General features: G+C 34.6%; 2 protein-coding genes and 1 long non-coding RNA gene across 3 annotated transcripts; 2 read left to right on the forward strand and 1 right to left on the reverse strand.

Annotated features, from left to right (window-relative positions):
• The first annotated feature begins 3176 nt into the window (after positions 1 to 3176).
• Positions 3177 to 10542, forward strand: LOC107938705 (uncharacterized). The gene is made up of 2 exons (XM_041091607.1): positions 3177 to 3265; positions 8673 to 10542. Exons 1-2 carry the CDS (start codon positions 3177 to 3179, stop codon positions 10540 to 10542), a joined length of 1959 nt encoding a protein of 652 aa, XP_040947541.1.
• A 2290-nt stretch (positions 10543 to 12832) lies between these two features.
• Positions 12833 to 14560, reverse strand: LOC107927467 (uncharacterized). The gene is made up of 2 exons (XR_001692446.2): positions 13421 to 14560; positions 12833 to 13263 (listed from the first exon to the last, which is right to left on the reverse strand). It is a non-coding gene; the product is annotated as an uncharacterized lncRNA (long non-coding RNA).
• Positions 14561 to 16686: 2126 nt separating this feature from the next.
• Positions 16687 to 18686, forward strand: LOC107927398 (uncharacterized). The gene is made up of 3 exons (XM_041091613.1): positions 16687 to 17110; positions 17735 to 18151; positions 18298 to 18686. The coding sequence occupies exons 1-3, from the start codon at positions 16687 to 16689 to the stop codon at positions 18684 to 18686; spliced, it is 1230 nt and encodes a 409-aa protein (XP_040947547.1).
• The last annotated feature ends 439 nt before the right edge of the window (positions 18687 to 19125 follow it).

Below are 19125 nucleotides of genomic sequence, written 5' to 3' on the forward strand. Positions count from 1 at the left end.
TGTTTTCATTCTCTTCTTCTTCTCCCCCTATTTTCTCCTATCTCCATTTCTTTTAATATAATTTTTCTATGTTTTTCATTTATTAAAACTAGTCCCTATACTTTTATTTTTTGAACAATTTATTTTTTTCTTTTTATTTCTTTATTTCTCTTTTTTTCTTCCCCCTTTATTTTTCTCTCTTATTATATTTTCACAGCAGAAACATAATCTTTACCTGCCAAATAAACCAAGTCATTGTTTCTTTCACATGTTTTTTAAATTGAATTTCACTGAAAATCGAATATCAATCCTTCTTAATTAAATCTTGATATGAATATAACCTAATTTTGAAACTAAAATTGGGTCTAACTAATCAATATAAAAAATCATATCATTAATCAAATCTAAACATAAATTGAATTCTTTATATTCAAAATAAATTTTTTCCATTTTCAAACTTTTACAAAAGCGTGAAGATTATTCCTTTCCTTTTTTTTTCTGATGAATAAAAATAAGCAAATGATAAAATTGATCTAAACATTCTTGGATATTTCCAAGCAAGCTTGATTGAAAGCCGAGCATGGATGAACCGAAGAGAGAAAGGTAGCGTGGAACCAAATTGGTTTGGGTAAAGTTGACGGTAAGTTTCGTATGGTGGTCATTTTAGTCATTGAGAGTGTAGAGCTCGTTTGAAAAATTTATGAAACAACGTAGTTTCAAGAGGGTGAGAATTTTGTAGGTAAGATAGCTAGATAAGGTGGTCGTGGGAGTTGGTTAGGAGATTTAGGGAATGGGCTCAGGAAACTTTGTTGAGGGTGGACGACCATAAGTCATGATTGGTGAGGTCTCTGAGTGAGGTGAGTTTGTGGACTAGGTCATTGAGAGATCCAAATTTTGTTTGTTGAAGTGATAATGGATGATGAGGGTTTGTAATTGTGGGGTGAGAATATGCGAACTAAGTTTTATTTTGGTTTCAGCTTTCGCCTTTTCTTTTTTCATTAATAGAAAAAAGTTCAACAAATGGAAAATATAAAAAAATTTATGCTAAAAGAGATGAAGAAGGTAGGAAAACTAAGGGGGAAAAAAGGAAAGTTTAAAGAATATAAAAGAAAAAAACTTTAAATTGCTCAAAACGAAAAAATATGGGACCAATTGTATAATTTAACCTAAAATTTTCATTTGAAATAATGATTTAATGTGCCACGTCATCTTACTGTTATACCATTAACGGCAATTAACAACTCAGTGACTAAAATGTTACAATATGTTAATGTAAGTGACTAAAACGTAACATTTCAAACATAAATGATTAAAATGTAACTTGATATAAACAAAAGTGACTATTTTAATAATTTATTCTAAAATTTTTAATTTATTTCACAGGAAAAACTATTTTTTTATAGTTTTCTTTCTGTAAAACACATAAAATTAAAATCAATGTGGGACATTTAAATTTATGGGCACACAACAAAACCAAGAAAGATTGGATACCAATATTCATTATCTAATCCACAAAGCAAGGAATAAAGTGAAAATTTTGTATTTTTCTTTAATTTTTTCATTGTTCTCAAATTTAATAGTTAAGGTAGAAACCACCCAAATCCATGACATCCCATTCTTAGTTATTATAAATTAAGATTGAATTATGAAAATGCATGCACCAATATATGTAATAAATAATATATAAACATCAAAATACTTGTAATATTATTTAAAATACCCTCATAATTTTACAATAATGGTTTGTCTTATACTTCAACTTTATTATTAAGAAAATATTTTTTTTGAAAGTTAGAAATATAAACAAATAAAAGTAAAGTATGAAAGCAAAGACAGATTAAAAGCAATTAGGGGTGAGCAAAACTCGATTCGACTCGAAAAATAAAAAAAATTCGAATTTCGAGTTAAACGAATCGAGTTATTCGAGTCAACTCGAATTTTTTTCGAATTTAGAGTTCGAATCGAGTTGAGTTTTCGAATTCGAATAACTCGAATAATTCGAATAATTCGAATATCAAACTATAATATTTTACATTTTTACCCTAAACTCCCAAACCTTTTTATTTTTCCCTTAAAACTTTTACTCCTTCCCACTTTCCCCCCAAAACTTTTACTCCCATTCAATCCTTACCCCCCAATCTACCCAAAATCCATTTCCCACTAAAATTTTACTCTCCCATTTACTTTTTCTCAAAATTTTATTCCCAAAAACACTCAAAACTTTTTCTTTTCCCCCATAATTTTTACTCCCTCCCACTTTCCTCTTAAAATTTTTACTTCCTTTCAATCCCACCTCCCATCTACCCCAAATCAACCCCCAATTTTTTTTTAATATTTTCCCTCCAAAATTTTACTCTCCCCTATTTACTTTCCCTCAAAACTTTTATCTCCCAAAACTTTTTATTTTCCCCCTAAATTTTTACTTCTCACCCTTTACTCTCAAATAAAAAATTAAAATTATCTAAAAAAAATCACTAAACATAAATAGTAATAATTTTATTTAGATACTATTTATATTATTAAATTAAATTTCACATTTTATATTATTTATATTATTGGATTGTTTAGTCATATTGAATATTGATATTAAAATTAAATTATTAATTATGCCATTAATTATTCATGTTAAAAATTTATATTGGTATCAATTTCACATTTTATCTTTAAAATAATTTTTATTAAAAAATCACATTTTTACATCTAATATGTTTTTTAATTCGAAAATACATAGTAACAAGAATCTGAAGATAATTGAAGCAACTAAACAAACAAAGAAGCTAACCCGTATATAAAAGATTAATAAATAAATTATGAGGTGATGAAAGTTAATAAAAATTTTAATTAAGGTAGATAAATTTTATTACGATGGGTGACAGTGGTTACAAGGACCCAAAATTATTTTTTAAAATTTAACTCGAACAAATATATTCGATTCGATTCGAATTCCATCTCGCTCGACTCGATTCAAGAAAATTTCAAATAAAGTTAGGATGATAAAATAAGATTCGAAAACTCGATTAACTCGAAAATTTTTTATTCGATTCGATTCGATTCGATCGAATGCTCACCCCTAAAAGCAACATACTAAGATAGTTTTGTAGTCTCTCTCTTTCAAATTTCTACTCTACTTCCAACATTCACTTTCTGTTTTTTTCTTTCTTGCTACATCGACGGAAAAAACCAAAGAGGAAGGAGAAATGGAGGAGTCACAGAATTATGGTCACCAACATCCCCTGCTTCTTCTTTTGAATCAAGATCAGCTGCTGATTGTAGCTAACTGCTCAAGGTGTGGCGAGAAGGTTGTTATTCCAATAGGGTCGGAAGCATGTAAATTATTGTACTAAAAAATCATACAAAGTTCAATTCCCAGGGAAGAGAGGTGGATCACAAGGATCTCTTAAATACCAAGTCTTTCCTTAGTCAGAATATCCCTTCTATAGTAATTTAATAGCACAATTAAATACTACTATTATACCCTCAAATACTGAAAGAAAAATAGGATAAGAAAGAACACAAGAGTTTTAACGAGGTTCGGTAAATTATACCTACGTCCTCGGGCACTAACACCAGATGATAACTTTACTATCTCTAAAATATTACAAACAAATAGAATTCCTTAAGAATTCTCAAAGGAGAAGAGAGAAAACTAAGAGAGAAAGATTGGTTGGGATGGTTGAAATGAGAAATGGTTAGGCCTATTTATAGTTGAGGTTTAGGGACTAACTTGCAAATGGCCTAAAAAATTAAGGACCAAAATTGCAATTATCCCTTTCAACTTTAAACGACTTGCCAACTATTTTTTTCTTTCGGTGCCAATTGCACCTCCCACCATTTTTGACTTTTCAACACTTACCTTATTTGATTTTTCAACAATCTCCACCTTGAAGATTTGATTAGGATAATCACATCTTCACACATTTCCTTCAACTCCCCAAATTCGATAAAGTTATCTTTTGTAGTGCCTCCAAATGCGCTCTCGAGCGCCATACACCTGAAGGTGCTCAAATTCTCAGGATGTTAATCAAGTTCAAACAATGATTAAACTTGATTGTTGTTACCACCTTGGTCATCATATCTGCGGGATTATCTGCTGTCAGAATCTTCTGAAGTAGAATTTTTCCTTTTTCAAAAACTTCCCGCACAAAGTGATATCTTACGTCGATATGCTTGGTTCTTGAATGATAGACTTGATTTTTCGCTAAATGAATAGCGCTCTGACTGTCACAATATAGACTAATGTGACTTTGAACAAATCCGAAGTCTTTCAACAATCCATTAAGCCAAATAGCCTCCTTAATAGCTTCTGTAACTGCCATATATTCTGCCTCTGTAGTAGACATAGCTACTGTAGACTGTAAGGTAAACTTCCAACTCACTGGGGCTTTCGCAAGAGTAAACAGATACCCCGTAGTTGAACGACGTTTATCTAAATCACCAGCAAAGTCGGAATCAACATATCCAACTACAAACTGACCAAGTGCTTCATCCTGTTCAAAAATTAAACCAACATCTACGATTTTTCGAAGATACCGTAGAATCCATTTCACAGCTTGCCAATGTCCTTTTCCAAGACCATGCATATACCTGCTCACAACTCCAACAGCTTGTGAAATGTCAGGCCGCGTACACACCATCGCATACATCAAACTCCCAACTGCATTAGCATATGGGACTTTTGCCATATATTCTCTTTCTTCTTCAGTTTTCGGAGATAATTGAGCACTAAGTTTCAAATGAGAAGTAAGTGGGGTACTTACATGTTTTGTGTTTTCATTTACACCAAAACATTGTAATACCTTTTTCAGATATTGCTTCTGATTCAAACAAAGCTTGCCTCTCTGTCTATCTCTATTTATCTCCATGCCGAGAATCTTCTTGGCCTCACCTAGATCTTTCATCTCGAACTCTTGATTCAACTGAGCCTTCAGCTTATCTATCTCTTTTTGGCTCTTCGAAGCAATTAACATATCATCAACATACAAGAGTAAATAAATGAAAGATCCATCATGCAGCTTCTGCAAATACACACAATTGTCATATTTGCTTCTTGTGTACTTCTGCCTTCTCATAAAGCTATCAAATCGCTTGTACCACTACCTCGGGGATTGCTTCAATCCATATAGCGATTTGTTCAGCTTACAAACCCAATTTCTACCACCAGCATCTTTGTATCCTTCGGGCTGAGTCATATAGATCTCCTCTTCTAACTCACCATGCAAGAAAGCCGTCTTAACATCAAGTTGAGCTAGCTCCAAGTTCAACTGTGCTACCAAGGCCAACAAAATTCTAATGGAGGAATGCTTCACAACAGGGGAAAATACATCATTGTAGTCAATTCCCTCCTTCTGAGCGTAGCCTTTAGCTACGAATCTTGCCTTGTAGCGAACATCTTTCTTGCTAGGAGATCCATCTTTCTTTGCGAATACCCACTTGCATCCTATTGCCCTTTTACCTTTCGGTAATTGCGCCAACTCCCAAATATTTTTCTTTAGGAGAGATTGCATTTCTTCATCCATGGCGCATTTCCATTTGTCACTTTCTAAACATTGCATTGCTTCTTGATAAGTGACAGGAATATCATCATCAACAACGGGAAGGGCATAGGCCACCATATCAGTAAATCGAGCAGGTTTATGAATTTCTCTTCGTGGCCTTGCAACTGCAACTGGTTCTGGTATACTTAATGGTTCTTGGGTCAGAACCTCTTCAACCTCTAATTCTTTCATTGTGGCTGGAGAATTAGACTTATTAACTGGGCAAATCCCCATCTGCTCAAACTCCACCTGTTTTGGAGTACACTCTACCTGCTATGGAGTATCGCTCGTCTGAATATCTTTATCTGCTACCTTTTTCAATATGGCAGATTCATCAAAGGTAACATCTCTGCTACAGATCATTTTCTTTGTGTCTAAGCACCAAAGACAAAATCCCTTCACTCCAGAAGTGATTCCCATAAAGAGAGCTTTCTTTGCTCTCGGATCTAACTTTGACTCCTTCACATGGTAATATGCAGTGGATCCAAACACATGTAAGGAATCATAATCTGTAGCCGGTTTTCCAGACCATACCTCCATAGGAGTTTTTCTTTCTAATGCAGATGATGGCAAACGATTAACAAGATAGGCAGCGTATGTCACAGCCTCAGCCCAAAATTGCTTGCCCAACCCAGCATTGGACAACATACATCGAACTTTCTCCAGCAATGTTCGATTCATACGCTCTGCCACTCCATTCTGTTGTGGTGTATCTCTAACTGTGAAGTGTCGAACAATACCATACTCTTGGCACACATCGAAGAACGGATCACTTCTATATTCCCCTCCATTGTCCGTCCTAAGCCGCTTGATTTTCTTGCCAGTCTGGTTTTCGATCATAGTTTTCCATTTAAGAAAAAATCCAAGCACTTCATCCTTAGTTTTCATGGTATACACCCAAACTCTTCTGGAAAAGTCATCAACAAAAGTAACAAAGTAGTGTTTTCCTCCCAACGAAGGTGTTTTGGAAGGCCCCCACACATCTGAGTGAACATATTCCAAAATACCTTTTGTATTATGGATAGCAGTGCCGAATTTCACTCTCTTTTTCTTTCCCAAAACACAATGCTCGCAAAATTTTAATTTGCAAGCCTTTGCACCTTTCAATAATCCTTGCTTTGCCAGAATTTGCAAGGATTTTTCGCTGGCATGTCCCAACTTCATATGCCACAACTGCATTGAGTCTAATTCTTTGTTACTGGAAGCTGCAACGACTGCTCCAATAACTGTACTACCTTGGTAGTAATACAAGTTATTTTTTCTGATGCCCTTCAATATCACAAGTGCGCCAGATGTCACTTTCAAAATCCCATCTCTCATAGTAACAACTGAACCATTGGATTCCAAGGCTCCCAATGAGATGAGATTTTTCTTCAAACTGGGCACGTACCGAACATCAGTCAGAACTCTGGTTGATCCATCTTTATTCTTTAATTGGATTGAACCTATCCCAACAGTTTTACAGGCATTGTCATTGCCCATATAAACAACTCCTCTATTTAGTTCTACTAAATCAGAGAACCACTCCCGGTTAGGGGACATATGATAGGTACAACCCGAATCCAATATCCACTCATCTGAATGGAACGACGATGATGATGCAACCAGTGATAGTTCAGAGTCACTGGTATCATGCTTTGCAACATAAGCATCTACAGCAGCTTTTCCCTTATTCTTCAGCTTTGGACAATTTATCTTCCAGTGGCCTTTCTCATGACAAAAGGCACATTCATCTTTCTCGAGTCTGGACTTTGACTTTGATCTCCCTTTCTGAGTTTTCTTCCGAGTGTATGAACGACCTCGGACTACTAAAGCTTCTGTATCTCTGATTGAGTTTTTCTGTTTGTCCTTCTTTCTCTGTTCATAACTATATAAGGCCGCACAGACTTCGCTCAGAGATATATCACTCCTGCCATGAAGTAGAGTAGTTTCTAGGAACTCAAACTCCTCAGGAAGTGACCCTAACAGCATCAAAGCCAAATCTTCATCTTTGAATGTCTCATCCATATTTAGCAAATCAGTAACTAACTGATTAAATTTGGTGATGTGATTATTCATTGTGGTACTTGGGACGTAAGTGAAGCGAAACAGTCTTTTCTTCAAGTGGAGCTTATTTTGACTGTTTTTCTTCAAAAAAATTTCTTCAAGTGCCACCCACAACTTATTTGCAGAAGTCTCCTTTGAAAAAGCATACCTCTGCTCTCGAGAAAGGCATGATCGAATTGTGCCACATGCCAACCGATTGATCGCCTTCCAATCTTTCTCCTGTACATCATCTGGTTTCTCTTCATCAATGGCAATGTCTAGACCCTGCTGAAAAAGGGCATCTAGAACCTTACTTTGCCACATACCAAAATGGCCCGTGCCATCAAAGATCTCCACGGCCAATCTTGCATTTGCAATTGTCGGTCTTGTCCACATGGACGATGTTGAAGCTCCTACACCGACCGTTTTCTCCATAATCTTTCAATATACCTAAGGAAATCTTTTCTGATGTGGAAGATCAGTTTAAACTGCAACCACAGAGCATACTACGATTAACCTTCGGCTCTTGATACCACTTGTTATTCCAATAGGGTCGGAAGCGTGTAAATTATTATACTAAAAAATCACACAAAGTTCAATTCTCAGGGAAGAGAGGTAGATCACAAGGATCTCTTAAATACCAAGTCTTTCCTTAGTCAGAATATCCCTTCTATAGTAATTTAATAGCACAATTAAATACTACTATTATACCCTCAAATATTGAAAGAAAAATAGGACAAGAAAGAACACAAGAGTTTTGACGAGGTTCGGTAAATTATACCTACGTCCTCGGGCACTAACACCAGATGATAACTTTACTATCTCTAAAATATTACAAACAAATAGAATTCCTTAAGAATTCTCAAATGGGAGAAGAGAGAAAACTAAGAGAGAAAGATTGGTTGGGATGGTTGAAATGAGAAATGGTTAGGCCTATTTATAGTTGAGGTTTAGGGACTAACTTGCAAATGACCTAAAAAATTAGGGACCAAAATTGCAATTATCCCTTTCAACTTTAAACAACTTGCCAACTATTTTTTTTCTTTCGGTGCCAATTGCACCTCAAACCATTTTTGAATTTTCAACACTTACCTTATTTGATTTTTCAACAAAGGTGTCAACCCCATGTTTTAGCTGTGCCGAGGATTGTGGGTTTTACCTTCACAAGTTATGTGCTGAGGCACCTTTGGAGCTTAATCATCCTTTTCATCCCCATCAGCCTCTTCTTCTTATGCAAAGGTCACAACATTCTTTCGTGTTTTGCGATTTCTGTAATGAAAGATGTGAGAAATTCGCTTATCACTGCTCTTGCAATTTGGACTTTCATATTAAATGTGCTTTATTAACGCTTAATATCGCTGAGAATAATTTGAAAGAGCTTGAGCATGTTGCCCTTCAAGATCCATTTATTTCCACTGAAATCGGTGATTATGTTGCAGTGTGCTTTCTGTGTTGGGAACCATTAGCAAATTATAAACATTTTTCTCCTAATTGTGGATTTAATTTACATGAGAAATGTGCTAAGCTTCCTTTCAAATTGAATTCTACGTACCATTGCCAACACTCTCTTGTTTTACAATTTAACAATGAGAGACTTTCTTGCAAGATATGCAAAGCAAGTACCCAAAGAGGATTTGTTTATGGTTGTACATATTGTAAGCTTGTATTTCACACAATATGTTTACCACCACAACTTGATCTTGCTGCTGAAGACAAAAGCCATCAACACACATTCATTCCACTTCTGAGACGAGTGCCGTACTTTTGTGATGCGTGCGGTCTTGAAGGAATTTACGTTGCCTATATATGTTCTACATGCAGAATTATGGTCCATAGAAGGTGCACTACATTGCCACGTATCATCAAAAGCAGTTGGCATGATCATCACATTTTTCACAAATATTTCCTTTCGGATGAATTTAAAAGTTCAGATTGCATCATTTGTCATGATGAAGCCAATCCAGAGTATGGTAGTTATTGTTGTTCACATTGCAATGTTACATTCCATGTGCATTGTGTGACAGAGGATAAAAGCTCATATTCAATAGTTTCACTAGAGAATGAAGATGAGATGCCCAATGAAAGTTCCATCAGTGTTATTGAGAGGAAAGATGCCGGAGAAGCTACAAAAATAAAGCATTTCAAGCATATGCATAATCTAATGTTAAGTCCTTTTGTTGGAGGATATGAAAATAGTTGCGATGGGTGTATGTTGCCAATCTCGGATCCATTTTACTACTGTTCAAAATGTGGTTTTTTTCTTCATAAAGCGTGTGCCGAGTTACCAAAGATGATGAATGTTTGGCATCATTCTAACCAAGAGCCTCTCGTCCTTATTTCTGACAAAGCTTTTGAGTGTCAATACTGTAATAACATATCTACTGCCTTTGCTTATGAATGTTGTGGATGTGAGGGAAAAATATGTCTCCGATGTGTGATTGCTCTTACTCCTGGTGCTCGAACATGTTTGAGACATGAACACCCCCTCTTTTTATACAGAGACTACAAAGGCCAGTGCAATGCTTGTGGTTATACAACAAGTGGATATGGGGCATTTTGTTATAAGGATTGCAATTTTGTACTACATCTTGAATGTTTTTCACTTCCAATTACAGCTCGTCACAAATGCGATGAGCATCTTCTTTCACTCACTGATCATGATGATAACAGTTATTCAAAAAGTTATCATTGTGATATCTGTGAAAAAAGTCGAGATCCAAATCGTTGGTTTTATCATTGTGCAACATGTGATACTTCTGCTCATGTTGGTTGTGTTCTTGGAAGTTATCCATACCTCAAACTTGGGAGCATCTATGAAGAAACAGATCATCCACACCCACTTACCATTGTGAAGAAGAAGTATTACTACCCTGGTTGTGATGAATGTGGTGAGCCTTGTGAAGATGTGGCTCTTGAATGCTCAAAGTCGGAGTGTAAATATATTGTCCACTGGGATTGTGTAGCACCCGATTCTCTACAGTCTTGGTCGGAATGGCCCATGTAGTAATTCAGATGTAATCATATTTTAAACTTACCACTTCATTTGCAGAAAAACTCAATAGTGGAACACAAGGTTTGATCTTTACCTTATTACTTGTGATTTTAGTTTTCATTATAATTTGGTTTATCTGACTTTTAAAATTTTAAATAAATATTATGTAATAATCTGGAGTTGAAACTTGTGTGGTTTGCATTGGTGTTTGATTGTTGATTTTAGCTTTTCTTGTAATTTGGGAGTGTGATTGTACTTACAATAATAAAGCTATTGTTGAATGCTTCTCTTTGTTTCTTTATATAAGCTTACTTGAAAATAGAACTTTTTTTCTAAAATTATTTCTCTCTTTTGTTGCACATTCAAATTAGGTTTAGCGTTTAATAAACTAAAATTATTACAGTTCCAAATAAAGTTGAAGGATTAGTTCATTTATCTCTCTTATATCACAACCTTGTATGTAGTTTCCTTACTCATCTTCTTCGGGATGGGAACTCATTCTCATCGATAACTACCATCGTATAGCTATTAAGAATAGCTGCCGGAACTCATTCTCATGAATAGAAAACATTTAAATATAAATACATTTAGATATTATGTTTTTATATTAAAATATTTAAAAGAAAATTATCATGTAAATTTTTTAAATTCAACAAATAGAGTAGAGTAAAGATTTGAAAATATAAAAATTAGATATATAAGCAAATGAGAAACTTGTCAAATTTCAAACATAATTATTATGAAATCTAAAAGTTTCGTATCAAATAATTATTCATTATTAAACCAATCGCGAATTTAATCTGAATAACAAAGATTTTAAAACTAAACCGATAGATCAAAGAATAAGTTCCCGATTGGATTGATTTGTCCAGTTTAATTGAATAAATTATCAAAAACTAAAAAAAAATATTGGCCCACAAAAGTATAATTATAAAGTACATAATTACTTGAAAGAGAAAATGAACATAAACATGCCAAAATAGTGGGCATTAAAATTGACAATAATTATTCTCAAAGGTGCCCATGCAATGAACTATATTTCCCAAAATACTAATACTATTGATTGCGTCGGTAGTAACTAAAAATAACACAAATACATGCAAACAATCAAAATCCGAATATATTCTTTTTCATTAATCCCATAACATAAAAGAATCATATTCTTACAAATTGGCAACCAAAGTAGCCCTCTAAAGGGCAAAAAAACAAAACATAAATCTTAATCCCAAACAAAAATAAAATTCCCTGGTATTGATACACTATACCTGGCAGGGAAATGAGGTAAAAGGCAAAATTTTCTTCACCAAAATCATCAATGCAAAACACAAAAATTTTGCCATTTGATTAAACATGGCATACTATAGACTGTATGCATGGCCCCAGACCAGTCATTCCCGGGAGAAGATCCGACCCGGAAACAACTAATTGGGAATAACTTTGACGGATAGTGTGAAAAGATGCAAAACAGAAACTGATGGATGAGTTGGGACGGACTCACCAGACGAGCCAAAACTGGCAAACTCGGAGTTCCCTAACCCTGTGTTTTGCGGATGAAGAGTACTTTATACACAAAAAATCTCCATGGATTTGGAACTTGACCTTTTTGGGGTTTTGATCACCTTCAAAACCGTATGAACCAATGAATGACTTGAATGGACTGCAAACAATATCGACATCAATTGGTGACTGTATTTCTTCATCGTCACTAAAGTCATCATCAGAGTCATCCTCGTCATCATCGTTATTTGTGCGGAAAGCTTTCGCCTATAGAAAACAAAGATGGAGTGAAATAAAGGATTGGAAAGTCCAAGGACCAATTACAAAAAGGAAATATATTATAATAGGCTCGTTAAAAAGGTCCCATCGAAGCATTACTATTAATTTCCAAAGTTCATCATTCCAGCCCTCCTTGCCATGCTAGTCATCGGTACCAACATTCGAGAATCTTCCATCTTTATCCATATAGTAGCTAGACATTCCCATCTTATTTACCAGTTTGTGATATTTATGACGAGCCAAGTATCAAATAACCTTCAAAGACCAAAATAATGCATGCCTGGGCAGCTAATTTTTGAAGCCTCATGCTATCAGCTGCACCTTCGTCCTCCGCGTCGACTCCCATCAGAACCATCATCATGTTGGATTTTTGACACATTTTGTCCGGATGAAGTATAAACTTCAGTCTGGATTTAAACAACAAAGTACTGTATCAGGATGAAGAACGACAAAACTTTGACAATAAGTATGAAGGGTTTTAAGCAATAGAGCAGAATCTGGTTTGAATTATGAAAGAAAAAATTGAGAAAGTATTTTTTCTGAATGATTTCTATTGAAATTCATTGATTAAAAAGATGGCATACTGCCAATACATAAACCAGTCATAAGCTGGTCAGCTTTGACATATTTACTATTTTTAGACTTAATTGCACTCCTTACACATTGCAACTTGCAGATCAACTTGCACAATTAACTAAGTTACAGAATATTACTTAAAGTAACAAAATGAAACTGAAACTGAACAATAGCATCAACTTCAATAACTGCATGCACTTCATCCGGAAATACTACAGCAGCTTGTTCTTCATACTTCATCCGCATAACTTATGTTGCATTGTCTGCTCCCTGGTTGCTTTATCTGCTGCATGCATGCCAACTTCAATACATCATCGTCATCATCAGTCTGGAAACCATCCATATCATCATCATCTTCAACCTTTTACTCCTTTGCAGCTTCTGCTCACTCAAATGAAGTAAAAAATAAATAACACGGAAGGATTTAAGGATTCAATCTAAAAAAGATTCAAAATTCAGACACACAGCATGCTAGTATAAGCGCATTGACACACACACACAGACACCCATATATATATATAGAGAGAGAGAGAGAGACCTGCAACTTGATCCTTGTAAGCAACTAGGAGATGAAGGGCAGCCCTAAATACACGCCCAAGAGCCTCCCAGCCAATCTGGTCACCGAGAAGTGCAAGAAGTGATGTAAGGCACAAGCAGCACTGTTAAGAAGTGGCTTTCATGCAGTGTTTTGAACGAGCCATGCAAGTTGCAGCTGAACAATACACTGCTGTTTTGTATTTCTCTAATGTTTTTCTACTTAGTTACATTTGAACTAATGTATTTGGTGCTGACGGATTTGATAAATCAGCTTAACCATGTGTGCAAGTAATGTTTTATGAGTTTCAAGACATGTTAGTGGAGTTAGGTGTGTTTAGGTGACAACCTTTTGATTTTTCAGACGAGTTAATTACTTGTTTATATGTAATGAAATGTTTCAGCAATCAAGAGATGAATCTTTCAGCATTCTTTCTTGTTTGGTTCTTGTTAAGAAATTTGTTCTTGATTTCTCAAGCCCGATTTTCTTGGTTGCATATCAAGTCATTGAAGCTTCTAGCTCAAGACTCTGCTGTGATATCCTAATCTGTTTCTTAACTCGTACAAGCACACTTTCTTATAATGTTCCCTGTAGAAGCCAGATAACTTATTGAGTCATAGCAAGACAATAGCCGAAGTATGAAAATTCATTGTAAAAGTAACAATATTATACCCAAGGCTTAAACAGAGTGACATGGAAAATGATCAAAGCAAATACAAAACCACCCACCGCTTAAAATTCGCTCGTAAACCACTCTTTCTAACATGTTGCAACAACTGGAGCCAAAGGTTGAACACTTCAGTTGTAACAGAGAACTTGTTTAATATGCTGAGTGTCAAGGCTGCATTGTAATAGACTGCATTAGCAATCTGGGTAAGGAAGAACAGTGTCGTGTTATTAAATCACTTTCCAGGAATAAAAGAGTATTTCTGATAGAAGAAAAGCAACAGGCAAAATATCAAATGTGTAACATTTACAAGACATGAGATGAGCATATAAAAATATGACATCATCTTGCAAAAGAATAAAGCTATGCCTCGACACTGTTGAAACAAAGGCAGCAACAAATCACAAAACGAACTAAGTTTGCTAAAAATGACAGTAAGAAAACGAAGCAAAAGTTTGAAAAGAGAAAGAAAATTGAACAACAAGAAGATTGAGCTGAAAAACATACATTTTCATTGATAATATCAAATTATATGTAAGTTACAAAGTGAATTTGACAGTTACCTAACAATGTAACTGCTCCCACCTATACTTAACTAATACAAGATTGAAATTCAAATCAAAGCTAGCTGATACATCAGCCATTACATCAAGTACAAATAAAAAACTAATCCTACAAGCTTTAGTTTCAAGTTACAAACTAACTAGGCAAATTACATTTGAACAAAAGAGAAAACAAAATGCACCAAGCTGTTGCTGCTCTCGGTTCTGCTACATTGCTGGTCTGCTTGAAGTAGCTGCTGGTCACATGTTGCATTGCAGGCCAATGCTCAACAGACACCATACCCCTTGTACAAGATGACATTTCAACCGTGGTTTCTCCGTTCGATTCAATCGATCAAGTGTGATTCTCAAATACGGCTCAACCCAGTGATCCACCTGTCCTCTACTGTTTTGAAACACTACTTCAATCAGCTTTGGGGCTGGTTCAATATCATTGTCCTCTAAATTTTTATCTGCCATAATCTGCCAAAGACAAAGCAAATAACAGAGCTTTATAAACCAAAGGCACTGACATAAATGTATTATAAACATGCATAAAACACAAGTTTCTGATCAGTTATATTTGACATAGATTTTCAAAGAGTGAATAGTATCACTATGAATTGCTTACAGTGTGGTACTAGCATAGTTGATTGTAAGGCTTTACCCAAGTTTTGCATTGTAGCAGACATCTACTTCTTAAAATAGTGTCACTACGTAGCTTATGTTGATAATAATAAGCAGAAAATGCTTAAACTGCTAAGATTAAAAGTCTACTTAACAAATCCCAAAACATTCAGATATGAGCAAAAGAAATATCAAATTCAAATCAAATCATACTCGGAAGGAAGTGAATTGCCCAATCAGCTAATGCTTCAATCATCAAAGGCCAAAGGCTCCACATTTCCAAGGATATAGTCGGAGAAAAGACACCTAATTTAAATTCTGTAATCCCCTTCTCCATCTTCTAATATTGTATTGATAGAAAAAAAGTCTTCGAAAAATGCACTCTCTCAAGCAAAGTATTAAGCCTCCTTGAATTATAAAAACATTTATAAGAAACTCATTCACTTGAACAAAGTTTCAAAATAGTCTAAAGAAACTTGTTAAAAGAAATATACTAAAGATAGATTTAGGGTTTTTCTTTTTCAAATATTTGTTTTACTTTAATTATCAAATTTCGTCAAAGAATTATCAGAAAATCTTACCCAGATGTTTGAATATCTTTTTAATTTGTTTCATACAAGATAAAATATGTTTTATACTTTTCTTTTTGTGAAACACATAAAATTAAAAATAAATATTAAGCAACCACACTATTTAATATGAGAGATTTAAATTTGTGAGCTGTAGTTTCTTGGCACACAACAATATCAAAAAGATTGGATATCAATATTCATTGTCAAATCCACCAAGCAAAGAATAAAGTGAAAATTTTATATTATTCCTTTAGTTTGTCATGCTTTGGTTGTGGGTGTGATATTTTATTTTAAAATGTTCCAATCATGCTTTAAAATTACTGAGATATCTTTTATAAAGATTGAGTGTAAGGTATAAAATTATGTGATTTTGTGTTACATTTTTTAGTTGTTTTCTTTTATTATAATTCCTCTTTCACTCTAAACCTATGCTATTTACAGTCATGAACAAATATATATATATATATATATGAAGAAGGGGAAGCCAAATAACCGCAATGCATGCATCAATATATGTGACAAAAGCGATGTAATAAATAATGTATATTTTATATATAAACAGAAAAATACTTGTAATATTATTTAAAATACCCTCGTAATTTCAGAATAAAGGTTTGTCATATACTTAACTTTAACTTTATTATTAAGAAAATATTTTTTTAGAAAACAAAAGTTCAGAATTATAAAGAAATAAAAGAAACCAACTCAAGTAAAGTATGAAAGCAAAGACAGATTAAAAGCAATATACTAAGATAGTTTTGGAGTCTCTCTCTCTTTCAAATTTCTACTTTACTTCCAACATTCAGTTTCTGTTTTTTTGTTCTTCCTACGTCGACGGAAAAAGCCAAAGAGGAAGGAGAGATGGAGTCACAGAACTATGGTCACCGACATCCCTTGCTTCTTCTTTTGAATGAAGATCAGCGGATAGTAGCTAACTGCTCAAGGTGTGGAGAGAAGGTGTCAACTCCATGTTTTAGCTGTGCCCAGGATTGTGGTTTTTACCTTCACAAGGTATGTGCTGAGGCTCCTTTGGAACTTAATCACCCTTTTCATCTCGACCATCCTCTTCTTCTTATGCAAAATGCACCTTATTCATCTGGAGAGTACATTTGTGATTTTTGTGATAAAGAGGATGATAAGTTTGTTTATCATTGCTCTTGCGGATTGGACTTTCATATTAAATGTGCTTTGTTTACATTTAATATTGCTGAGAATAATTTGAAAGAGCTTGAGCATGTTGCCCTTCTACTTCCTTCGATTTCCACTGAATATGGTGATTATCTTGGTAAGTGCTTTGGGTGTTGGGATTCATTAGCAAATTATACACACTTTTCTCCTGACTGTGGATTTAATTTACATGAAAAATGCGCTGAGCTTCCTTTCAAACTGAATCATGCGTGCCATCGCAAGCATCCTCTTGTTCTACAATTTAATAGCCAACGGCTCTCTTGCAAGATATGCCAAGTAACAAGGACAAGAAGGGGAAGTGGATTTGTTTATGGTTGTTGTCCTTGTAACTTTGTTGTTCACATTGATTGTGGATCACAATCACTATTACAAGTTATTGAGAGTACAAATCATAAACATCCATTCACTTTATTTTTGAGACAAGTTCCATTCACTTGTGATGCGTGTGGCACTGAAGGAAATCATGTTGCCTATACATGTGGTACATGCAACATTATAATCCATTAAAATTGCAGTTCATTGCCTCGCATTATCAAAAGTAAGTGGCATGACCATCGCCTTCTTCATACATATTTCCATGACATAGAAGATTTTAGGGTTTTGGATTGCATGATATGCCATGATGAAGTCAATACAGAGCATGGTAGTTACGATTGTTCAAAGTGCAATGTTATATTCCATGTGAAGTGTGCATTGAAGGATAAATATTCATATTCAATAGTTTCACTAGAAAATGAAGATGAGATGCCCAATGAAAGTTCCATCAGTGTTATTGAGAGGAACGATGCTGGAGAAGCTACAAAAATAAAGCATTTCAAGCATAAGCATAATCTAATGTTAGGTCCCTTTGTTGGAGGATATGAAAATAGTTGCGATGGGTGTATGTTGCCAATCTCGGATCCATTTTACTACTGTTCAGAATGTGATTTTTTTCTTCATAAAGCATGTGCCGAGTTACCTAGGATGAAGAATGTTTGGCATCATTATTGCCAAAAGCCTCTCACCCTTATTTCAGACAAGGTTTTTAAGTGTGCAGAATGTTGGGACATATCTAATGCCTTTGCTTATGAATGTTGTGGATGTAAGCGAAAAATATGTCTCCGATGTGTGATTGCTCTTACTCCTGGTTCTCGAACATGTTTGAAACCTGAACACCCCTCTTTTACTACATAAAGCGCAATGGGAAATGCAATGCTTGTGGTTATACAAGTGGAGATGAGGCATTTCGTTGTAAGGATTGCAATTTTGTGCTACATCGTGGATGTTTTTCACTTCCAATTACAGCTCGTCACATTTGTGACGAACATCTTCTTTCACTCACTGATCATGATGATAACAGTTATTCAAAAAGTCATCATTGTGATATCTGTGAAAAAAGTCAAGATCTAAATCGTTGGTTTTATCATTGTGCAATATGCGATACTTCTGCTCATGTTGATTGTGTTCTTGGAAAATATCCATTCCTCAAACTCGGGAGCATCTATGAAGAAACAGGTCATCCACACCCACTCACCATTGTGAAGAAGAAGTATTACTACCCTGATTATGATAAATGCAGTAAGCCTTGTGAAGGTGTGGCTCTTGAATGCTCAAAGTTGGAGTGCAAATATATTGTCCATTGGAATTGTGTAGCACCCTATTCTCTACAGTGTTCCTTGTGGTGGGGCATGTAGCAATTTAGATCTAATCATCTTTGAAACCAGCCATTTCATTTGCCAGAAAACTTGAGAGTGGAAAACAGGGTTTGATCTTTGCCTTGTCACTTGTGATGTTAGTAGTTGTTGTCATTGTAATTTGATTTTTCTGACTTTTTAAGTTTTAAATAAATGTCATTGTAATAATTTGAAACTATTGTGATGTTTGCATTGGTGTTTGATTGTTAATTTTAAAATTTATTGTAATTTGGGAGTGTGATTGTACTTACAATAATAAAGGTGTTGTTGGATGCTTCTCTTTGTTTTTGTATAAAAGTTTACATGAAACTACAACTTTTTCCGAAATTATTTCTCTCTTTTACTGCACATTGAAATTGGGTTTAGCATTTGATAAACTGAAGTTAGTATCGTTTCAAATAAAATTGGAGGATTAGTTTATTTATCTCTCTTATATCAC

This window comes from Gossypium hirsutum, chromosome A02, assembly GCF_007990345.1.
Source record: "Gossypium hirsutum isolate 1008001.06 chromosome A02, Gossypium_hirsutum_v2.1, whole genome shotgun sequence".
Taxonomy (NCBI): Eukaryota; Viridiplantae; Streptophyta; class Magnoliopsida; order Malvales; family Malvaceae; genus Gossypium; species Gossypium hirsutum.